Raw genomic sequence first — 17739 nt, 5'->3', positions numbered from 1 at the left:
AAATATTATATCTTTTCAACTCATGTATATCGCAATTTTCACAAGGTTTTGAATAACATGGTTGTGAGATATGGTTTCACGAGTAACCAAATCAGATTTATTTAATTGGGATGTAACCAAACTAGATGATACTTAGGTCTATGGAACCACACATAAGGAGACCAGAATCAAACTTAAGGAGACTTGATTTCATTCAAGATTAATGGTTGGGACTTAATCTTGGGATCAATGATTAAATTCTCATTAGGTCATCTTTGCTCCTATCATATTTCTTGTCATAAATTTTGACCTATGGCTCTGTTTTTGATAATGGAGTATGGCATACTAAGGGCTATTTGGAAAGTGTTTTTCACAGTTTTGACCATGAGTTTCTATATATAATTCCCATTCTTTGAGTGCAACTGGAGCTTTCTCACTTTAAGGTTACACAACCACTAAAAGCTACACGGTGTTCTACATTGGACACTAGGGACCATCCATAATCTTGGGATTATGCATTCTTCATCTAGACTCTAAAGGGCTAGGCGTGATAGAGACAATTGTCTCCTTGTCACCTTGTGGTTGGGTTCCAAGGGAGTGGGCTCAAGGGAGTCCTTATGAACTACCCTGTAGCTAACTGTGACTGATAGTGGTATAATGTTCCCTATCACATAGGTTCCAAAGTTCCAAAGTTCTATCACTACAACACAATCCCAAAAGTGGACATAAAAGGAATGTGTTGAATGCTATCATAATGATGATCATCAAGATACAAATGTTTTCATTGCAAGCAACCTTACTTTTAACATTGATGTTTCCATAACATTGAATGTAAAGTTCAATCACATGGATACATGTGCACTTTAGGATACGTCATTGACATATGTCATAACATACATTGGTATTCTAAAATAAGTAGCTACTTCATAGTTATTGGAATTACACAAGGGCCAGACATACAACGAGCAATAGATAGAAAAGATTTCCACTTTATTAACCAATTGTAGTCATTTGCAATCATGGTTCCAACCCCAAATGGTTGACCATACTATTTACAATTTTGGTAACCAAGGTGGTTACATTAACTAGGCCAACATCCCCTCCCTCTCTTGAAGCAGTTGTCCTCAATAGAGACGTTTCTTCTATTGACGTCGAGTAATAGGGAAGGAAAGTCCCTAAACAAGGTATTTTGGAGCCCATTGTGCATTAATGGTAGGATATCCTTTTAACTTTAGAAGAAACATATTGTATTTCCACACAGATCTGGTGTTTTTCTCTTGAAGCATCACTACTTCTTGAGGCTGAAGTACTTCCTCACCATCAATATCATATGTTGGATCTTTCCATGATTGGGTCATCAAGTGGTGTGCCATGGAAAGGTTTCATATTACAAATCTTGAATGTATTATGCATTTTCCACGAGCTAGAAGATTTAGGCAATAGGCTACATCATTAATGACCTTTGATACTTGAAAACGTCCATGTCTTTTCATCAATTTGAGCTTGCTGTAGTGATTTTTTTTCTTTGGCAAGATGCTTCTTATCAAATTGTAGGGGATGATCAGGTCATCTACTCCCTTCTTTTTTTTCTTGCTTTTCCTTTTGCCCCTCATGAGCTGTTTTGTTTGTTTCCTTCACTCGAACCAAGGCCTCCCAATGATCAACCATAACTTGATCCACAACCAAGATGTTTTCTTTAATATTCATAACAGGACTAGGTAATGCATAACCATAGACAACCTTAAATGGGGCTTTCTTAGTAGATTGATGCTGAGTATTATTATACACAAACTCAAGAATTAGCCCATTAGCCTTTGTTGATCAGGCTTTAAGCAAGTCGATAATACACAATTTACAACTCTAAGAAACCATCCATTTGGGATGAAAGGATGAAGAGAGGTTAGATCCTTACCTATATTTTCAACAATGCCCTCCAGAAATTGCTAGTGAATTTAATATCTTCCTTACTCTAAGGAGCACTTGATCCCCAACTAAAGGCAGCGTTCTCTACCCATCAATTCGTGGATCTGTGGATCATCAATGATGCCAATCTCCTTGTCATTGTCAGGAAAAGGCTGCAATACGAGAAGAAAATATGGCATGTAGCCTTCCTCCTTTAGCTGCACTGTTAGCCTCTTGAGCTTTGCATGGATATCAACATTATGTGAGTGACTTCTATCTCCCACAATGAAATCATGCACGTTGTTGTCAACTTCAATGACAGCCTCGCCTGGTTTCTTCCAAGCATAAGAATGTATTCTCCAGTCGTGTACTGTGGATGCATCTTCCCACATGTCTGCATTGATTAAAATATTCGACATTAACACATAGCCTGTAGAATTTCTGTCATCTCTGGTAACAAAATTATCAAAGCATCGTCTTCCAATCTCCAAATCCCCATATGTTCTACAGTGACTGAGCAAAGTCGCCCATCCCACACCATCAGGTTCAAAAGGCATACTCTGGAGTAAGTCATCTGCATCAGTCAAGCATCCTGCACGACCCAGAAGGTCAGCCATGCAAGTATAATGCTTTATCGTTGATGTAATCCCATGGTCTTCTTGCATCAGTTGAAAGAGATTGCAGCCTTCATACATAAGGCCCATATGACTGCATGCAGAAAAAACACAAGCAAAAGCCACATCATCTGGCTTCAAACCATGTCGATGCATGTCCTCAAAATGACGGATGACTAATCTATAGTCACTATTCAGAGCAAACCCCTTCATCATCGAAGTCCATGTCACTACATTTTGCTTGGGCAGGCTTTCAAACATGCTATAAGCATCCCTAAGGTTCCCACATGTGGCATACAAGTCAATAAGGGCACTTCCAATATATGCATCTATGTCAGATCCAATCTTCATCATATGCGCGTGAATCAGCTTGCCCTGGGCAAGTGATGCTAACCCAGTGCAAGCTTTCAGTATGCTAACAAAGGTAAGGTTGTCTGGTACCATGCCCTCCTTTTCCATTTGTTGAAAAAGCTGCAGAGCCTCCTTGCCACACCCATGCAGAGCATGCCCTGAAATAAGTGCAGTCCATGCCACCACATCTTGCTTGGATAGCCTGTCAAACACCCTATGAGCATCCTCCAGACTCCCGCACTTAACATATGTGTCAATAAGGGCATTACAGATACAAAAATCCGATTCAAAACCATGTTCAATGATGTGGGCATGAATAAACTGGGCCTGCTCTAATGATCCTATGCCGGCACATGCTTTAAGTACTGAGGCAAAAATGTACTCATCTGGCTTCAGATTCGACTGTTGCATTTGACGATAGAGTTTAATAGCCTGTACAGCTAGTCCAAGCCTTGCATGTGCTGTGATAATTGCACTCCATGTGAATATAGTCTTTTTCTGCAACCTGCAGAAGACCTCATTTGCTTCCAACAAACTACCGCATACAGCGAACATGCGAATTAGGTGGCTTCCTAAAAACGTATTAGATTCTAATCTACTTCTCATAATCAGGCAATATAATTCCCTGCCTGCTGTCAGATTCCTTTTGTTCATGCACCCCTGAAGAAGACAGTAAAAAATGTCAGTAGAAACGTGACTTCCCCCCTTCTGCAAAAGATCCACCGCCTGCAAAGCTTCATTGAACCTTTCTTCCTCACATAGCTTTCTCAGTCTTCCCAAACTAGCAGCAGTGCCAGTGATAACCTGAGCATTTGCAACCCTGCATGATAGTCAACTAGAGAATTAAAGCCAGATATTGACAGAGACTTCCACAGAATTGATAAAAGCACAAGACAAACTATTTCAACATCACGCTCCAGCAAACTTGCAAAATGAAATGCTTCCGATTAAAAAATCTTTGAACCTCAAACTATTAAAGAACACCTGACGGAGTTCATAGATTCGGCTTCATAGCTCTCAACAGAATGTTTTTGGTAGGCTGCTCTCCCTGCATGAGGAGAACGTGGGTCACCTTCTTTCAGAGAAGCTAGCTCACCTTCTACCCAAGGAGGGTTCAAATAACGGTCAATCCATAAAGCCTCCCTTGAAATACTGTGCACAAAGTCCGGAAACTTGAGATTCCTCTGAGATAAGAAGCAACAACAAGAACGCAACATAAGATATGGGTGGAAATCTCTCAAACGAAGTGGGATGCCACAAAGATAAAAATCCACCTTTCTTGATCTATTGTCCCACCACTGAGAAGGATCTGCGAAAAACTTCCGCCATAGCTCTTCTAACGCCGATGCCACATCTGCATGCAACAGGGTCCAAAATGGCTATATCATTCTGTCCGCCGTCGAACAGCTACTGCTTGTATAAAAGCAGTGCTAGATAGACATAACTGCAAGCTAGGTAGAGATTCATTCCTACTTCTTGTAGTCCCACGCTGCCAACGTTGATGACTGAAACTTGCAAATTCGCCAGCAACTACGGCTGAGACGTCGCTGCTACATGGCACGAGGCATTGAGAACCGCCTTGGTAAGTAGTTAGTCTGATGGAATCTCTTAGAGAGGCCATCTCGACCGCTGCTGCATTGAATCTATTCATCACCCAACATAATCAAATGCAGGAAGGACTGAGCAATCACTACAAAGGGGAAGGGGGAGAGAGAGGAATAGCTTGTGAGCGGAACACGGATCTGATTAGTAATTAAGCAGCTAATAAAAGAATGTTGGCGGACTAAGCCATTCGCCTGAGCTGGTTGCCCAGAAGCCAAACCTGGCTGCCCGCTTTCGATTCCCTTAGTAGCCAACTTGACACATGCTTGAGCTTAGCTCTGGGTGAGGGGAAGAGGAATCTCATTAAGCATCGAATCTTGGCGGGCTTGAGCTAGTTGCCCGTTTTTTATTCCCTCTCGGATGCCCGAGCGCCTGAGGTAGTTGCCCACGTTCGATTTCCTCGTGAAGCCCCCTCTGCTTGTCAGCGTAGGCCAAGGACAAATGTACCCCTCGTAGATGACTATATGTGTGTCGGGGTGGCGAGGGGGGACGGTGGGGGGGGGCAAGAAGGAAGGCAACATTACATTTCCATCGAGAACTTGACTTTACATCTATAAGTCCATCCATCTCGTGATCATACTCGTCCACATGTGACACCCCTAAGCTCTCCAGCACCTAGAAACCTAGAGGACCTCAAAACCATTAGCATGGTTATATCGCCCTTTCCCTAATTCAACATCTCATAAGGACTCTGACAATATTCAATTTCTTTCATTACATGTTATGTACTCTTCTGCTCTAATCATTGATTACAATTCATAACAAGATGAACATAGTTCAATCGGCCTTCCTTGTTTTTTGGAGTTTCTGTGCTGGGTTTAATTAATGACAGGAGAGGGCCTTTGTTATGTTGTCATGCACAGGATAAGGATGAGAAGACGAGGGAGTGGTCTAACCAGTATATGAAATATGTTACGTGCGGTGTCTTTTAGTGTTTGTGAGTTTTTCCATATGTGGTCAATAGTGCTTTTATATATTGTTGTCGGCATTGTAATGAGTAGTTCCATGTTCCTAGTTTCCATGAATTGAAGAAGGCTGTGCTTGTTTGCATTGTTTGTTGTATATCAATGTTGAAGTCTCCCACATTGAACATTTTTTTGCTTGGATGAATGTCACTCTGTACTTTGTGCAAGATGTCGATGAGTGTGCTTGTTTTTACCTTTGGTGGTTACTTGTTTGGCTGTGGGCAGATTTCTTTTTACTGCCTGATGTGGATGTCGCTCTTAAAGTATGTGGTGAGCCCTGATCCTTGGCTTGTTGCTAGGCAGCCCTATGTTGTCATTTTCTCTGCCGTGTGTTTCTTGGAAGCACAGTATTGTTGCGCCCATGATGGCGTGGGAATGCATGATGTCTTCCTTGTGAGCATTGAATGATCGCGTGTTTAGGCTTTGTAATGTTTTTGTGCTTGGATGTGTTTTTCCTAGGCTTGCTTCTACAAAAGGCCACATTCGGTTTGTTTGGAGGCATTCTATTTCTTGAAGAACCGACTTGTCTACTTTTATGTGTTTTTGTTCGATTTTGTGTAGGAGGTACAAGTTTTGCGGTTCTCAAACACATGACAGTGCCGTGTACAGTAGCCCATGTGTCTTGATGTTGATAAGGTCGAATGCGAGGGAGTCCATTGTGAGGCCTTGTGAACGGTGGATTGTTCTCGCTGCTATTGGTTGGACTGGGAATTGTGTCCTGGTTGCAGTGTTGAGGTGGTTGTTCACTATTGGGAACTCTCTTGTTAGTTTTGTTATTATTGTCCATGTGGGGAGCGTGTGGTCATTGTATTTGTTCCTATTTTGCGCACGGGCGACTTGCCCTATTTTTGTGTCTACAAATTGCACCCACAAAGTTGTGGTATGGTTGCCATGGCATCCGACCCTTTGCATATTCCCTCTGCTCCATTGACAATTCCATCACTGATGTCCAAGTTTCTGAAACATATTTCGACAATCATTCCTTCCTTGAGTCTTAACTGCTTGTGAAGGTCGGCAATTGTTCTTGGCTCGTCAGGAATGCTTATTTTCTTATTGCACGTGGCATCAAAGATTTCTGGCATTGTTTGTAGTGTTTCGAAAACGTAATTGTTGTGGTCTTTGGATTTGTTTGTGTAAAAAAGGTGCGGGACCTTGTGCTTCCGTGCGTACTTAAAGTTCAATGTGTTAATGTCCTCGCTTGTCTGTGCCCCAATGCGAACCTTGGTTAGCAAGTCCAAAAACGTGCCTCCTTGTCGCATTGAGCAGCTTAGCTCGTAGTATGCCTAGCATGACCCCATAAGTGATGCTTGTTTGATTGTTCTGAAAATATCCACGTGTTTTTCATTGGGCTAGCTTGGTAGTGATCACCGAGAAAATTTATCTCGACTCCCCCGAATGGCTCATTGTGGTTGTGCTTCAGCTCGCATGTGCACATATCAGCTAACTGTTGCTGCCACAAATGTGTTCAACCCCACAAGCGAGATTTCATCAATCACTACGAGTTCCATATTTCTGTATAGAGCATAAAGGTTTTGTAGCTTGTCTACGCCGAGGCTTGTGTATGAACTTATTTAGTAGAGGTAGGTGCAAAGCTGCGTGTATTGTGGTTCCGCCAATCCCTCTTGTTGCTTAACCTGTGTAGGCTAGAAGGAGTGCTCTTGGTAGTTCGGGACCTATTGTTTCTTTGTGGACGTATATTCGGTGCAATGCTTGGACAATCAGCATTAAAGTGAATGTTTTCCCTAAGCCCGTGTTGCCTGATAGAAATAGTCTAATTTTATCATGGGGCAACACTCTTTTTTCAAGAGGATGTCATCTATTATGGCTCGTTGCTCCGAGTTTGTTTGTTGTACAAGCCAGTACTATATATTGTTTGGCAAACGTGCTCTGGGGATTGTACATTGCATGTTTCATGTTTCTGCTCTGTATGTTTTGGCATTTTGTTTCGAATGTTGAATTTCCCCGTGTATGTTTCAGAATTGCTTGCTCAGCTTGCCGAGGAGTTTGTGTTCGATTTGGAGCTTGATGGAGGTTGTGTACAAGAGGTAATTTTGTTGAACATTGTTTGATTAGAATTAATTGTGGTAGTGTTTGCCATGTACATGTCATGCCAGGCTTGGAACGTTTCACCCAATGAATGCTCACTACATGAGAAAGTCAAATATAGAAAGCATTGCTCCCTATAGTGTTCTTTTGGCTTGTTGTGCTTGTTGTAATTATTGTAGCGTATTATTATTGGCCTCTTTCTTGCCTTCAATATGAAACACTCCTAAGGTGGAAACAAAGATGAAGGTCTACTCTATCTTTTGTTATCCTTCAGATAATTTTCACTTGTGAAGGAAGCTAGGTGAGTATTGGTCAGGGCCGCCCCCGTCTTCGGTAGTTTGTAAGTATGTCAAGGAAGAAAACGTATGTGCTTGTTGGGTCCATGTTTTGCAATTCGGCCCTTCGTTTTAGTAGCAATGTACGGTCCTCTGGTTTGCTAGAGTTTATCTATACAAATTCCCTTGTAGCAGCAGAAAGAGGAAGGGAAAGGCATAGATATACTGCTTGTTGCGCACTTATATGATGGGTGTTCAATATCGCATTTCTGACGTTCCGAATTCTTTCGTTCACTAGGCTATTGTTCCGGATGCTCTCTAGGATTGTTGCTTTCACTGCATCACGTCTCTTTGTCATTTTTGGTCATGTAGGAAGTGCAATATGAGGCGGCACCATGAGGGTTTAGAATGAATTGGATGTCTGTGTTTGCCCCCCATAGTTTGTCATGTTTTCGTTGAAATTGTTGGTGTGTATGTCCCTCGGTTCCCTTCTCAAGAATACTGTTGGTTGGTGAATGTTGGAGCATAGGGCTTGGATGTATTCTTTCTCTTCCAAGCCATGTTCTTTGTGCATGTTTTCCTATGTTTATTTGTTTGTATGTCTTGCAGTAGTTCTGGAAGCTTGGAGATGTTCGTAGTAATGTTTTTGTCCACAAATGTCTCGATCTCCTTGTCGTTGGTCTCATCCAAAATTGGAGCATCTTTAATCCATAACAAACAGTGATCGTGCTAGCTTCCTCTGTTTTGAAACTCTGTCACAAAGAAGAAGTCTTGCAAGAGGCCTAAGATGGTGTCGTCCTGAGATGAAGCAATGTTTTTAACACTTGGAACCTATGGGCATAGTATCTCGGACCTAATCATGTGCTGCAACTTTGTCGTGTTGTTCTCTTTGCTTAGGCCATCACTTTGTTCAAACAATGATTGTATACATGTCATCAATGGTTCCTAGTGTTTCTCTGCTCTGTTGAGAGAGTCACGGCGAAGAAGGTTGGTGCTCCAAGTTGGCGCAATGTTCCCAGCATTTCTCTGCTACTGAGAGAGTCACGAAGAAGGTTGGTTCTCCAAGTTGGTGCAACATTGTAAACACATTTTGTTTTAGTTTGTGTTTATAGTCCAGAGTTCCATAGGCATTTGAAATCTTTATACCCTATGTTGGAGTGCAACAATTGTTCAATGTTTGTGTCGAGTAGTGTTGTGCCAACATTTCTTTTTACTCCTTGCAATTGCACTTTGCACAACCATACCCAACATGCCGACAAGACCTGCTAGACTAGTATTTTCATTGTTTTGAAAAATAGATTTTCTATGCAGAATGCAAATCGGGGGTCCATATGTTTGATTTCCCACTTGGAAATGTCTTGATAAAGATCGTTGTGCAGTGGTTTCATAAGCGCGTCTTGTCCCAAAAAATAGAGTGGGGAATGTAAGTTCTTCACAATACTTGTCAAAAAAAGGCTAAGAGGCTTAAAACCCTGCAAAGGCGCCACAACAATTGTTTTGTCATGGAAGTCCACCACTTGTTGCAACATGTATATTCCATGCACAAAAGTGTCCATTTCCACCATTTCTAGCTCGTCGTCATTGTTTTGTAGCATGGCGGGAGTTTTGGTCTCAGTTTCGTTGTTTTCTTAGATGTTTCGCATGTGCTCTAGTGTTCAGTTTGATGTTATTCTCTATATACAACGGGCTACATAACAACTCTTGCAATGCATGGATTGTCTTGGTGGGCTAGACCAAGCTTATGTTGTGGTTGTGATTGTATTGTAGGCATCGTTTGATTGCAACGACGATGGATGTGGCATCCTCAATAAATTGGGGCAACACCTCGGTCAATATCCACAAAAACATTTACTACGCTACCGTGGAGCCCTAGCTTGCCTTCATATGTCAGCTCTCGAATTTGCGCAAAAGGTATTCTGATAAAGACTAGCCATTGCTCAATTGTTTAAAGTGGATGTTTTCTTTGTTTTATGTGAAAATGCCATCTTCGCCATTGAGATTTTGGGGATCTTGGATCTCTTGATTTGGATACGGTAGAGCAGCAAAGCGACTAGGAATTGGAATTTGCACTGTGTGGCCATAGCTCGTTGGAGGCTATGAATTCATTATTGCTTATGGAAACTGGTTGTAGATTTTGTTTGAATGTTAGGCACCCATAGCAGCAACAAGGAAATCATGGTGTGTCCAAGCTTGGGGGTATATTGAGGGCACGCCTAGGGTTTGTTGGCTTGCTTGCTCTTGAACGTTTTTGTTTATCTGGCTCCTTAAGCTTTCATAATGACTTGCGCCTAACCATATCCTGTACACTTTGCTGCAAATGTTTTTTGTGTTGTATTTTTTAGACTTTTCTTGCTCCTGGAAGATTAGGGCAATAGCATTGGCTGGCTTCTTGGAGTTCTCTGCAACACCTACCCTTTCCAACACTGCTGACCAAACTTGGTAAGCACGTTTTTCTTGACCAGGGTCAATGGAGCGATTATTGCTGGGTGTTCAATCGAGGAGAAGTATGTGCGTGGATGGTCCGCCTAGTGTCCCTATGTACATGTGGTCATCCATGCGCACACCGTTTGTTGCCATCACAACCAAACAATCTCCAAACGTTTGATGAAAAGCATGTAAGCAGTTAGGCATGATAGAGGTTTCGAAAGTGGAGTTTCGCATTGCTTCTGGAAGTGGAGTTTCGCATTGCTTCTGGAAGTGGAGTTTTGCATTGCTTCTGCAATGTTTGCCTTGCAATTGGATGTTCTCTGGGCATCGGTGCCATCATAGCTGCCTTGGCCAGTGTTTGTTGCCTCCCCATGGTGACTAGTCAACTGATGGTGCACGATGATGTCCAACAGTGACGCGTACGTGGATGTTGGAGAATGGGAGCATACTGGCCAAGATGTCAGTGTTTGCAGGGTATTGCTTTAAAAACTCTGTGTTTAAGCTTCTCTTTGCAAGTAGCATCTGTGTCCCCATTGTCCCTTTAGTAAATTATTAGTGTGGGCTCATAAAGAACACCCTCAGGAGGCCCCCAGGCTAAGGGGAGGGAAAAGGCTTACACGAAGATGTCTTTGGTGGTGAAGGAAGTTGTCCATTGGCAAAATATGCAAACCAGTTTATGATTAAAAAAGGTTGCATATATTTAGTCCAGCGAAGGCTATGTGTTTACAAACCAACAGAAACTCAAAAGCTATATAGCTTTTTTTTGGGGGGGCGACGGGACTGTACAACTATGGAGGGGAAAGGTAAAAAAAGAGCATGAACATCATATGCTGGGAACGAAAGCTGTCACAAATCGAGCACTGTTAACAGTAAATTCCCCTGAAGGCCTCTTCTCATATAGCATGTTCCTTGTTGTGACCACATTGTGGCAATGAAACTCAATGAAAGGGAAATGTAGTTGCAACACTTCATCAACATGCGACCACACAAATCTGTATGGCAACTTGCAAACCGTCGCGCTGAACAACAAAATCTTTCAAGGAAGGAACGCGTAGGATGTTTTGCAACTGTAACAGAAAGGGCGACTCGGGTCCTTGCTATTGACACGTGGCCCATCGCAAGCACTGCACTAATGCTCGGGGGTTGTTCAGGCCGATGAAATGCAGAACCCCGTTCACCTATTCATTGGTAAAATGCAAGTCAGTGTGAGATGTTGCTGGTCGTGGAAGGGCTTCTTTTTTACTTTATACCTTCTTCCCGTATCCAAGTTGCGACACTTGGCTTGCAAAACTATGAAGCAATGATGCACGAAGGTTGTCCTCTGGCATGCTCACAAGTATGGTGAAGTCAAATATGGCAAGTGCATGTGGAGCACGCATGAAAGAGATATTTTTCGCAACATACATGACAACCCCTTCGTCTATGAACTCTTGGACCAGACGGGCAAGTGTGTGTTGCCTCTCTGACACAAATGTTAGCTGTTCAAACAAGCGTATTGCCAGTATTGCGAAGGGGGTAGTGCTTGTTTGCTAGTACAACTGACTATTTTTCCTTGGTTATTTTGTTATGGCTTACCGTGGCTCGATCTTCAGCAGTTGGACCATCCGCGATAATGATTTGGTCAGTGGGGGCCCCTCTAGGTGTATCTTCACAATCACAAAAGCAATGGTACCCATTAAAGCCACGAATAAAGCTCGCGTAGTCTCAACTTGATTTGCGGCCCAAGGTGCATAAACGTGTATGGCTTTCTCTGGCACAAAAGAGATCTGCCCTTCAAAAGGCTCACCCTTGATTACTGTTGTTGTGGCGTCCACACGCAAAGACACGTAAGAAGTAGCACCCTTTCCTACTGCTCACTTTGCAATTGTTGGTCCCTCGATTTTGTAAAAGCTATCAACTACCAAGACCTCTTGTAATTGCAGGACGTACGCATGTGGCACATGGAGCGTGATTATCTCACAACACTCAATGTCAGTTAGGTCAACCTGCATAAAGATAGGGTAGGAGACATCCTTGTCTTTGAAAGTGCCATATTTTGGCAAAACTTTTCCTTCAAATGCAAAGCGATATGGTATGTAGTCTGCCAAAGCACTTATGGGCAGAACTGGAAGGTCGTAGGATGTGTACTAAGTGCTTCAACTACAACCACTACTGTGCTAAATTGTGTAATTCTTTTGGTTCGGCATTGGGTGGGTCAAACAATGCAACTGCTTTTCCTTTGTCAAGCTTGAGCCGCATGCTTGAACTAGCTATAAGACATGGTTGGGAACAAGCTTTAGTAAAAATATGGCCATGGGTCCAATTTTGTGGTAGCACAAAGGTGTAGTTATTAGTGTGCTTGTACAACAATTCAGGCCAAAAAAGCAAGTGCAATTAGTTCAATTTGTGCTTGCTTTTTTATTTTACTAATGGAAATGAGTTTGGATATGTGCATTTTGAGACATAATATTGCAATTCTACGTCCTTTGTATTTGCAAATAAGAAGGGAGCGATGAACAAATGTTTAGACTAGGTCCGTTTGTTTAACAAACATGGTTTAAAAATCGTAAAACAATATTTTTGTTGAGAACATGCCTTTAAAATAACAATAATAACTAAGAACTGGCTGCCCTTGTTTTTTGGCAAATTAAAAGAAAAACTACTCAGTCACAATGCTTGATTCATTGTCCTCTTCGAGAAATGGTGGTTCTATGTCCAAAACTATCTCACAATGCATTCGTGACATGCAACCTTTGCTCCGTAACTCTTTCCAAACTAGGCAACATATGGTTTATTGATGCGAAGTTCTTTACCAACCACAAGACCAAGCAAAATTATGAAAAGCAATCAAATCTTCACCTTCAGTGTATGCTTCCTCCATTGGCTGCATGAAAGCAACTCTTCAATGTCTTATTCATGGGCTTCTTGATGGGTGAGAATTTCAACAAACTACCATCTTTTGGGACAAACTTTGGTGGGGTGAACAAAATAGGCACATTTGCAACCGAACACGAAGCAGGTGAGGACGATTTTAGTACATAAGCAATAGATACTAAAACGAAACCTTTATCTGCCAAAGCTTCGACCTGCAGCTCACGGTGGTGGTGAAAATTTGATACGTAAAATGGTTCTAGATCTCCAACATGGTTGGATGAGCCAGCATGGAGTGTAGTTTACTTAAGAAAGCGACACTGCATGGCTATTTGCCACGTGTTGTTTTGGAGTGGGGCACCCCCCAACGATCTTTTCTCGTGGTTGGTTGGCTTCATGCGCACGTTCAAGCCCTTGGACCAATAAAAGCATGCCCAATGGTGAGCGTAAAATAGTCCATTGAAGCATTCCGCATGGCAGAATCAACGTGGTGCACGTATTTTCCATGTGCAAAATAAATATGGGCGAAATTCATTTTATATTTTTCAACATCGACTCGACTAAGTCCTCACCTCCGGCAGGCCAAAAAATTTACTGACAGCAAAAGGTTCTTAATCATGGACGAGGAATCTATGTGGGTAAAAACATCTTACAATAAGAATATTCTATGGCTCACAAGTCTATAATCCATCACACTTTTAAGACTTCTATTCTCAAACGAATGTACTTTATTGATGAATAATGTTGCTATGCATGTATTACTTGATTCATATTATTTCATTAGTTTTCGATTCTTATTGTTATAGCGTCTTTCATATCTAAGTCATTGCATAAATATGTCGATTTACACAAGAAGAACATTGTCATCGTCTCACATAACTTTAGCAAAACCGAAACTTCTAGCTATTGTATTGTTCTTGTAGTAAAATGTTTGCTCCTTTCAAAATTGTTCCGTAGTGATGACAATGTGAAATGTTGCAAGGAAGGGAAAGTGATTTAAAGTTGTTAATAGAATATTTATCCACGAGTATTTAAAAGAACGCATGTAGAATCAAATATCTCAGTCAATATATAGCATTTCCATCTTGATTCATATAGAGTGTCTCCATCGTGAATATGAAGGTAAGTAATTTGTTAAACATTTCATTGCTACATGAGTACTTTTGCTTCCACTAATATTTCTTCTTTAAACATTTTTTGGAATAGTTGAATGTGAATTTAAGCATGTATCATGCTATATTATTAACGGATGTGTTGTGTAAGTGTCCATTTTTTAAATCTAAGTATTTATCCACAATTTCTTAATACTAACTTCGCTATTGGAAAGAAAGATTTGTGTTGTTTTATAGAATCTATTGATTACAACAAGAAATATATGTCACAGTGAAGATGGATGCAAGAAAGGTACTTGCGCTGGCAAGACTTCCAAACGTGAAGTCGATAAGGGTAGTACAGGCGTTAATCCAGTCCAAAGCCTAACTATTTGTATCTCTATGCGTTTTGTGCAAGCCTATGCTAATGCAACCTCCTTTAGAGATGTGCTTATCTCATGGTTTTAGTTCTTGGGTTGTCACCACAAGCACTTAGTTGTCTCTTTCTTCCTACAATAGCACTCCCTTGAGAGATACACTGCTTTCTCTTCCTACAGTAGCACTCCCTCGAGAGACACTTCTGAAGACTCTAGTGAAAGCACTACACATTGCTCTATTCCTAGCTAACACTCTGTCCTTAGTACATCTTATTAGAATATAAGGCTAGTTGTCTTCAAGCCTCTCATGAATGACATCTACTAGTAGGGAACTCATGAGTTTGTCAATCCTAATGCTCCTAGCCAAGACTCCTCCACTTAAGCTCATTTAGAGGTGAGTTACCAAGAGCTCTCACTCTTCTATAACTAAAAATTTGTATGGATCATCTCACCCACTCCCTCATTACAAATCATAAGACTCTAGGACATCCAAGAGGAAATGAATAGAACAACCTACAAGGATTAGAAGACCCTAAGCCACCTAAGAGCTTGAACACAAGATGCAAGCAAACACAACTTCAAACGTAGGAGCAAGCAAGTGAACCTAGACACAAATTGCAAACAAGATCAAAAGAAATAAGAAATGAGACAATAAGCTTGAAAATGGAAGTTTTGGAAGAGGAAACATGAGAGAAAAAGGGAGTCTAGCTTGGCCGGATGAACTTTCCCTTTCTAAGGGACAATCTCAACATCTTATGTGCAATATTGTTAAATATGCCATAACACTCAAAGAACGGTAAAAAGATAAATCGCATTTCCATGCCATAACAGTAAGTCTAAATGGTCACGAAAAAGTTATATATATTCATTGCTTCCAACTAATAATAGTGTACAATTAGTCACATATGTGTGCTCCTAGTTGTGCCCTCTAACCTCTTCTCCACTCTCTTCTCTCCTCCCTCATACTTTGTTATGGTATCAGAGCTTTAGTTACCTTCCCACACAAGCTTCCTCCTATCCGTTCTATAAATCTTGACTCTAGCCTATAGAGCTTGTTCTTCCCTTGATTTACCTCTTTTGCATTCTATAAATCTTAACTCTAGCTTGTAGACCTTGTTCTTCCCTTGATTCACCTCTTGTCCATTCTATAAATCTTGAATCTAGCCTATAGAAGTTGTTCTTCCCTTGATTTACCTAGGAAATCTCCTAAAAGAGAGCTATTGAAAGAAGCTTATGCCACTCTGAATTTCATCCTCTAGCAAGATAGAAATTGCTTGGAATGGTGGTTGTGAAGTATTAAAGGGTATAATGAAGTAATGTTCAACAAGATTTGCACTTAGGTGATTGTTTTGCCTTAGATATCATAAGAAATGTGCAAAAAGTCAATCTAAGACAAAAGCATGTTTTTTTGGCCAATCTAAGCCTTATATGGGCCATTGGCCAAGCTAAGTGTATATTAGGCCATTAACCCTCCAAGTTTTTCATTGTAAAAATCACAAACCTTTCATTCTTACAAGAAAAATCTAGGTGGGAGAAGGTAATAGTCTTAAGAAGGAAAAAACAAATTAAAGAACCACCAAAGCATTGAAAAGGGATTACAAGCTACTATTGTGCCAAAGGGATCAATATACAAAGTGCATCGATGGATCTAGTAGCTTATAAAGTTCAAGGAGGGATCTAGTAGTTACTATGATGTCAAAGGGATCAATCTAGAGCTAAATCCATGCTCAAGGTTCAAGAGTACTCCACCTATGGTAAAGGTAAGATGTTTGATTTTGTTTTATTTCATGCATGTGAGTGGTAGATCAAGCATGTTGGACTTGTTGAAATTTGTGTGAAGGAAATTCTTGTTTGAAAGATAAGACCTAGATTCTACAATTCTTCTCTTCTTTTGAGAGCATAAAACCCGAGTTTGAAATTTGAAGGAAGTGTTGCTTTTATTGTTATAGTGTTGCTTGCCAAATATAAGTGCTCTTACGACCAAAGTCTCAAAAAATCGTAAGAATCTTCAAGCTTTAGAATTCTTGATACTCAAGTTAGAGCTCATGAATATATGCGATGGCCATATATGTTATTTTGCAGGCAAACCTTGTCAAAGGGGTGCTGGAAGGAAAATTGGCCAATGCAAGGGGAGGTAAGTGTTAAAATTTTAAAAATTCAAGTATTTCTTACCTAGATTCCTTAAGTCATATGAATTCACCTTGAAAGAAAATTCATAAGTGTGGAGCCAACACATGAACCCAACACAAAATTGAATAATTGTGCATGGGGTTGTCAAATCATCATATAGTTGGAAGGAGTTGGAAGAACAAATAAATAAATAAAAGATTTCAAAAAAATTCGTTGCTCAAGAACATTGATTCTTGATCTAGTACTTTGATCCAAGCTCAATTACAAGGCTACAACCATGACCCTCAAAACAAAATCAAAAGAGGTTCCTATTTAAGGGAGGAATGTGGCGAATTGAGAAAATCCACTATTGAAGAGGACTTTAACAAAAAATTGTAGCAAATTCAAGCTTGACTTCTTACTTAAGTACATGCTCCAACCATAACCATCTAAAAAGGAAGACATCCAAACTTAGCAAAAAGAATAAAATTAACCAAAAGACTTGGTGAGTGAAAAAACCAACCTAAAGCAAATTAAAATGTGCTCTAGCGAAAAGTTCCAAATTATGTAGCTCAAATACCAAGATCCAAGCTCAAGTTTATAAGTCGCCACAAGGAATGTACTTGAATATCTAAGTCACCACAAGGGACTACCCCTCCTCCTTCACAAAGACTACATACTCCTTCACAAGGAACTACTCCTACTCCTTCACAAGGACTACATAGTTCTAACAAGAGGAAAATTGGTCTATAGGAGCCAAGAACCCCACCAAATTCTGAAAATCTTACAAGCCCTAAGCTCAAGTGCCTAGCCTTATGCTCGAATCAATTTGACTCGACTAAAATTTTGTGAGGATCTACCTCATTGAAATGCACAAACAAGAATATATCCATGGTAAACATTTTCCAAAAATGGCCATGAAAGTCTATCCATAAAGGAGCTTGTGTTAATGCCGTACTACATCCAAACTCAGTTCCTATGACTCCATGAGCATAAGACACAAGGGAGTAACAAAATATATTAAGAGACTTAGGGTCTCAAGAGTGCCATAAATACCTTGATATTTTCCATGAGGCAAACCACAAGCGAATATAGCTCAAGGTAAGCTAATTTCTAAACTTGAGTTCACCTACAAAGCTCACATTCAGGTA

At 40.7% G+C, this 17739-nt stretch overlaps 1 protein-coding gene across 1 annotated transcript; it reads right to left on the bottom strand.

Annotated features, from left to right (window-relative positions):
- Window positions 1-1656: 1656 nt before the first annotated feature.
- LOC147886475 (pentatricopeptide repeat-containing protein At2g03880, mitochondrial-like) lies at window positions 1657-4582 on the bottom strand. The gene is made up of 4 exons (XM_087396001.1): window positions 4320-4582; window positions 4121-4200; window positions 3831-4030; window positions 1657-3666 (listed from the first exon to the last, which is right to left on the bottom strand). Exons 1-4 carry the CDS (start codon window positions 4495-4497, stop codon window positions 1971-1973), a joined length of 2154 nt encoding a protein of 717 aa, XP_087252127.1. The 5' UTR covers window positions 4498-4582; the 3' UTR covers window positions 1657-1970.
- Between the last annotated feature and the right edge of the window lie 13157 nt (window positions 4583-17739).

The sequence above is a fragment of the Dipteris shenzhenensis genome, chromosome 24, assembly GCF_047967505.1.
Source record: "Dipteris shenzhenensis isolate YYH24624 ecotype China chromosome 24, Dip_SZ_1.0, whole genome shotgun sequence".
NCBI classification, from domain to species: domain Eukaryota; kingdom Viridiplantae; phylum Streptophyta; class Polypodiopsida; order Gleicheniales; family Dipteridaceae; genus Dipteris; species Dipteris shenzhenensis.
This window is presented reverse-complemented; position numbering and strand designations above follow the sequence as displayed.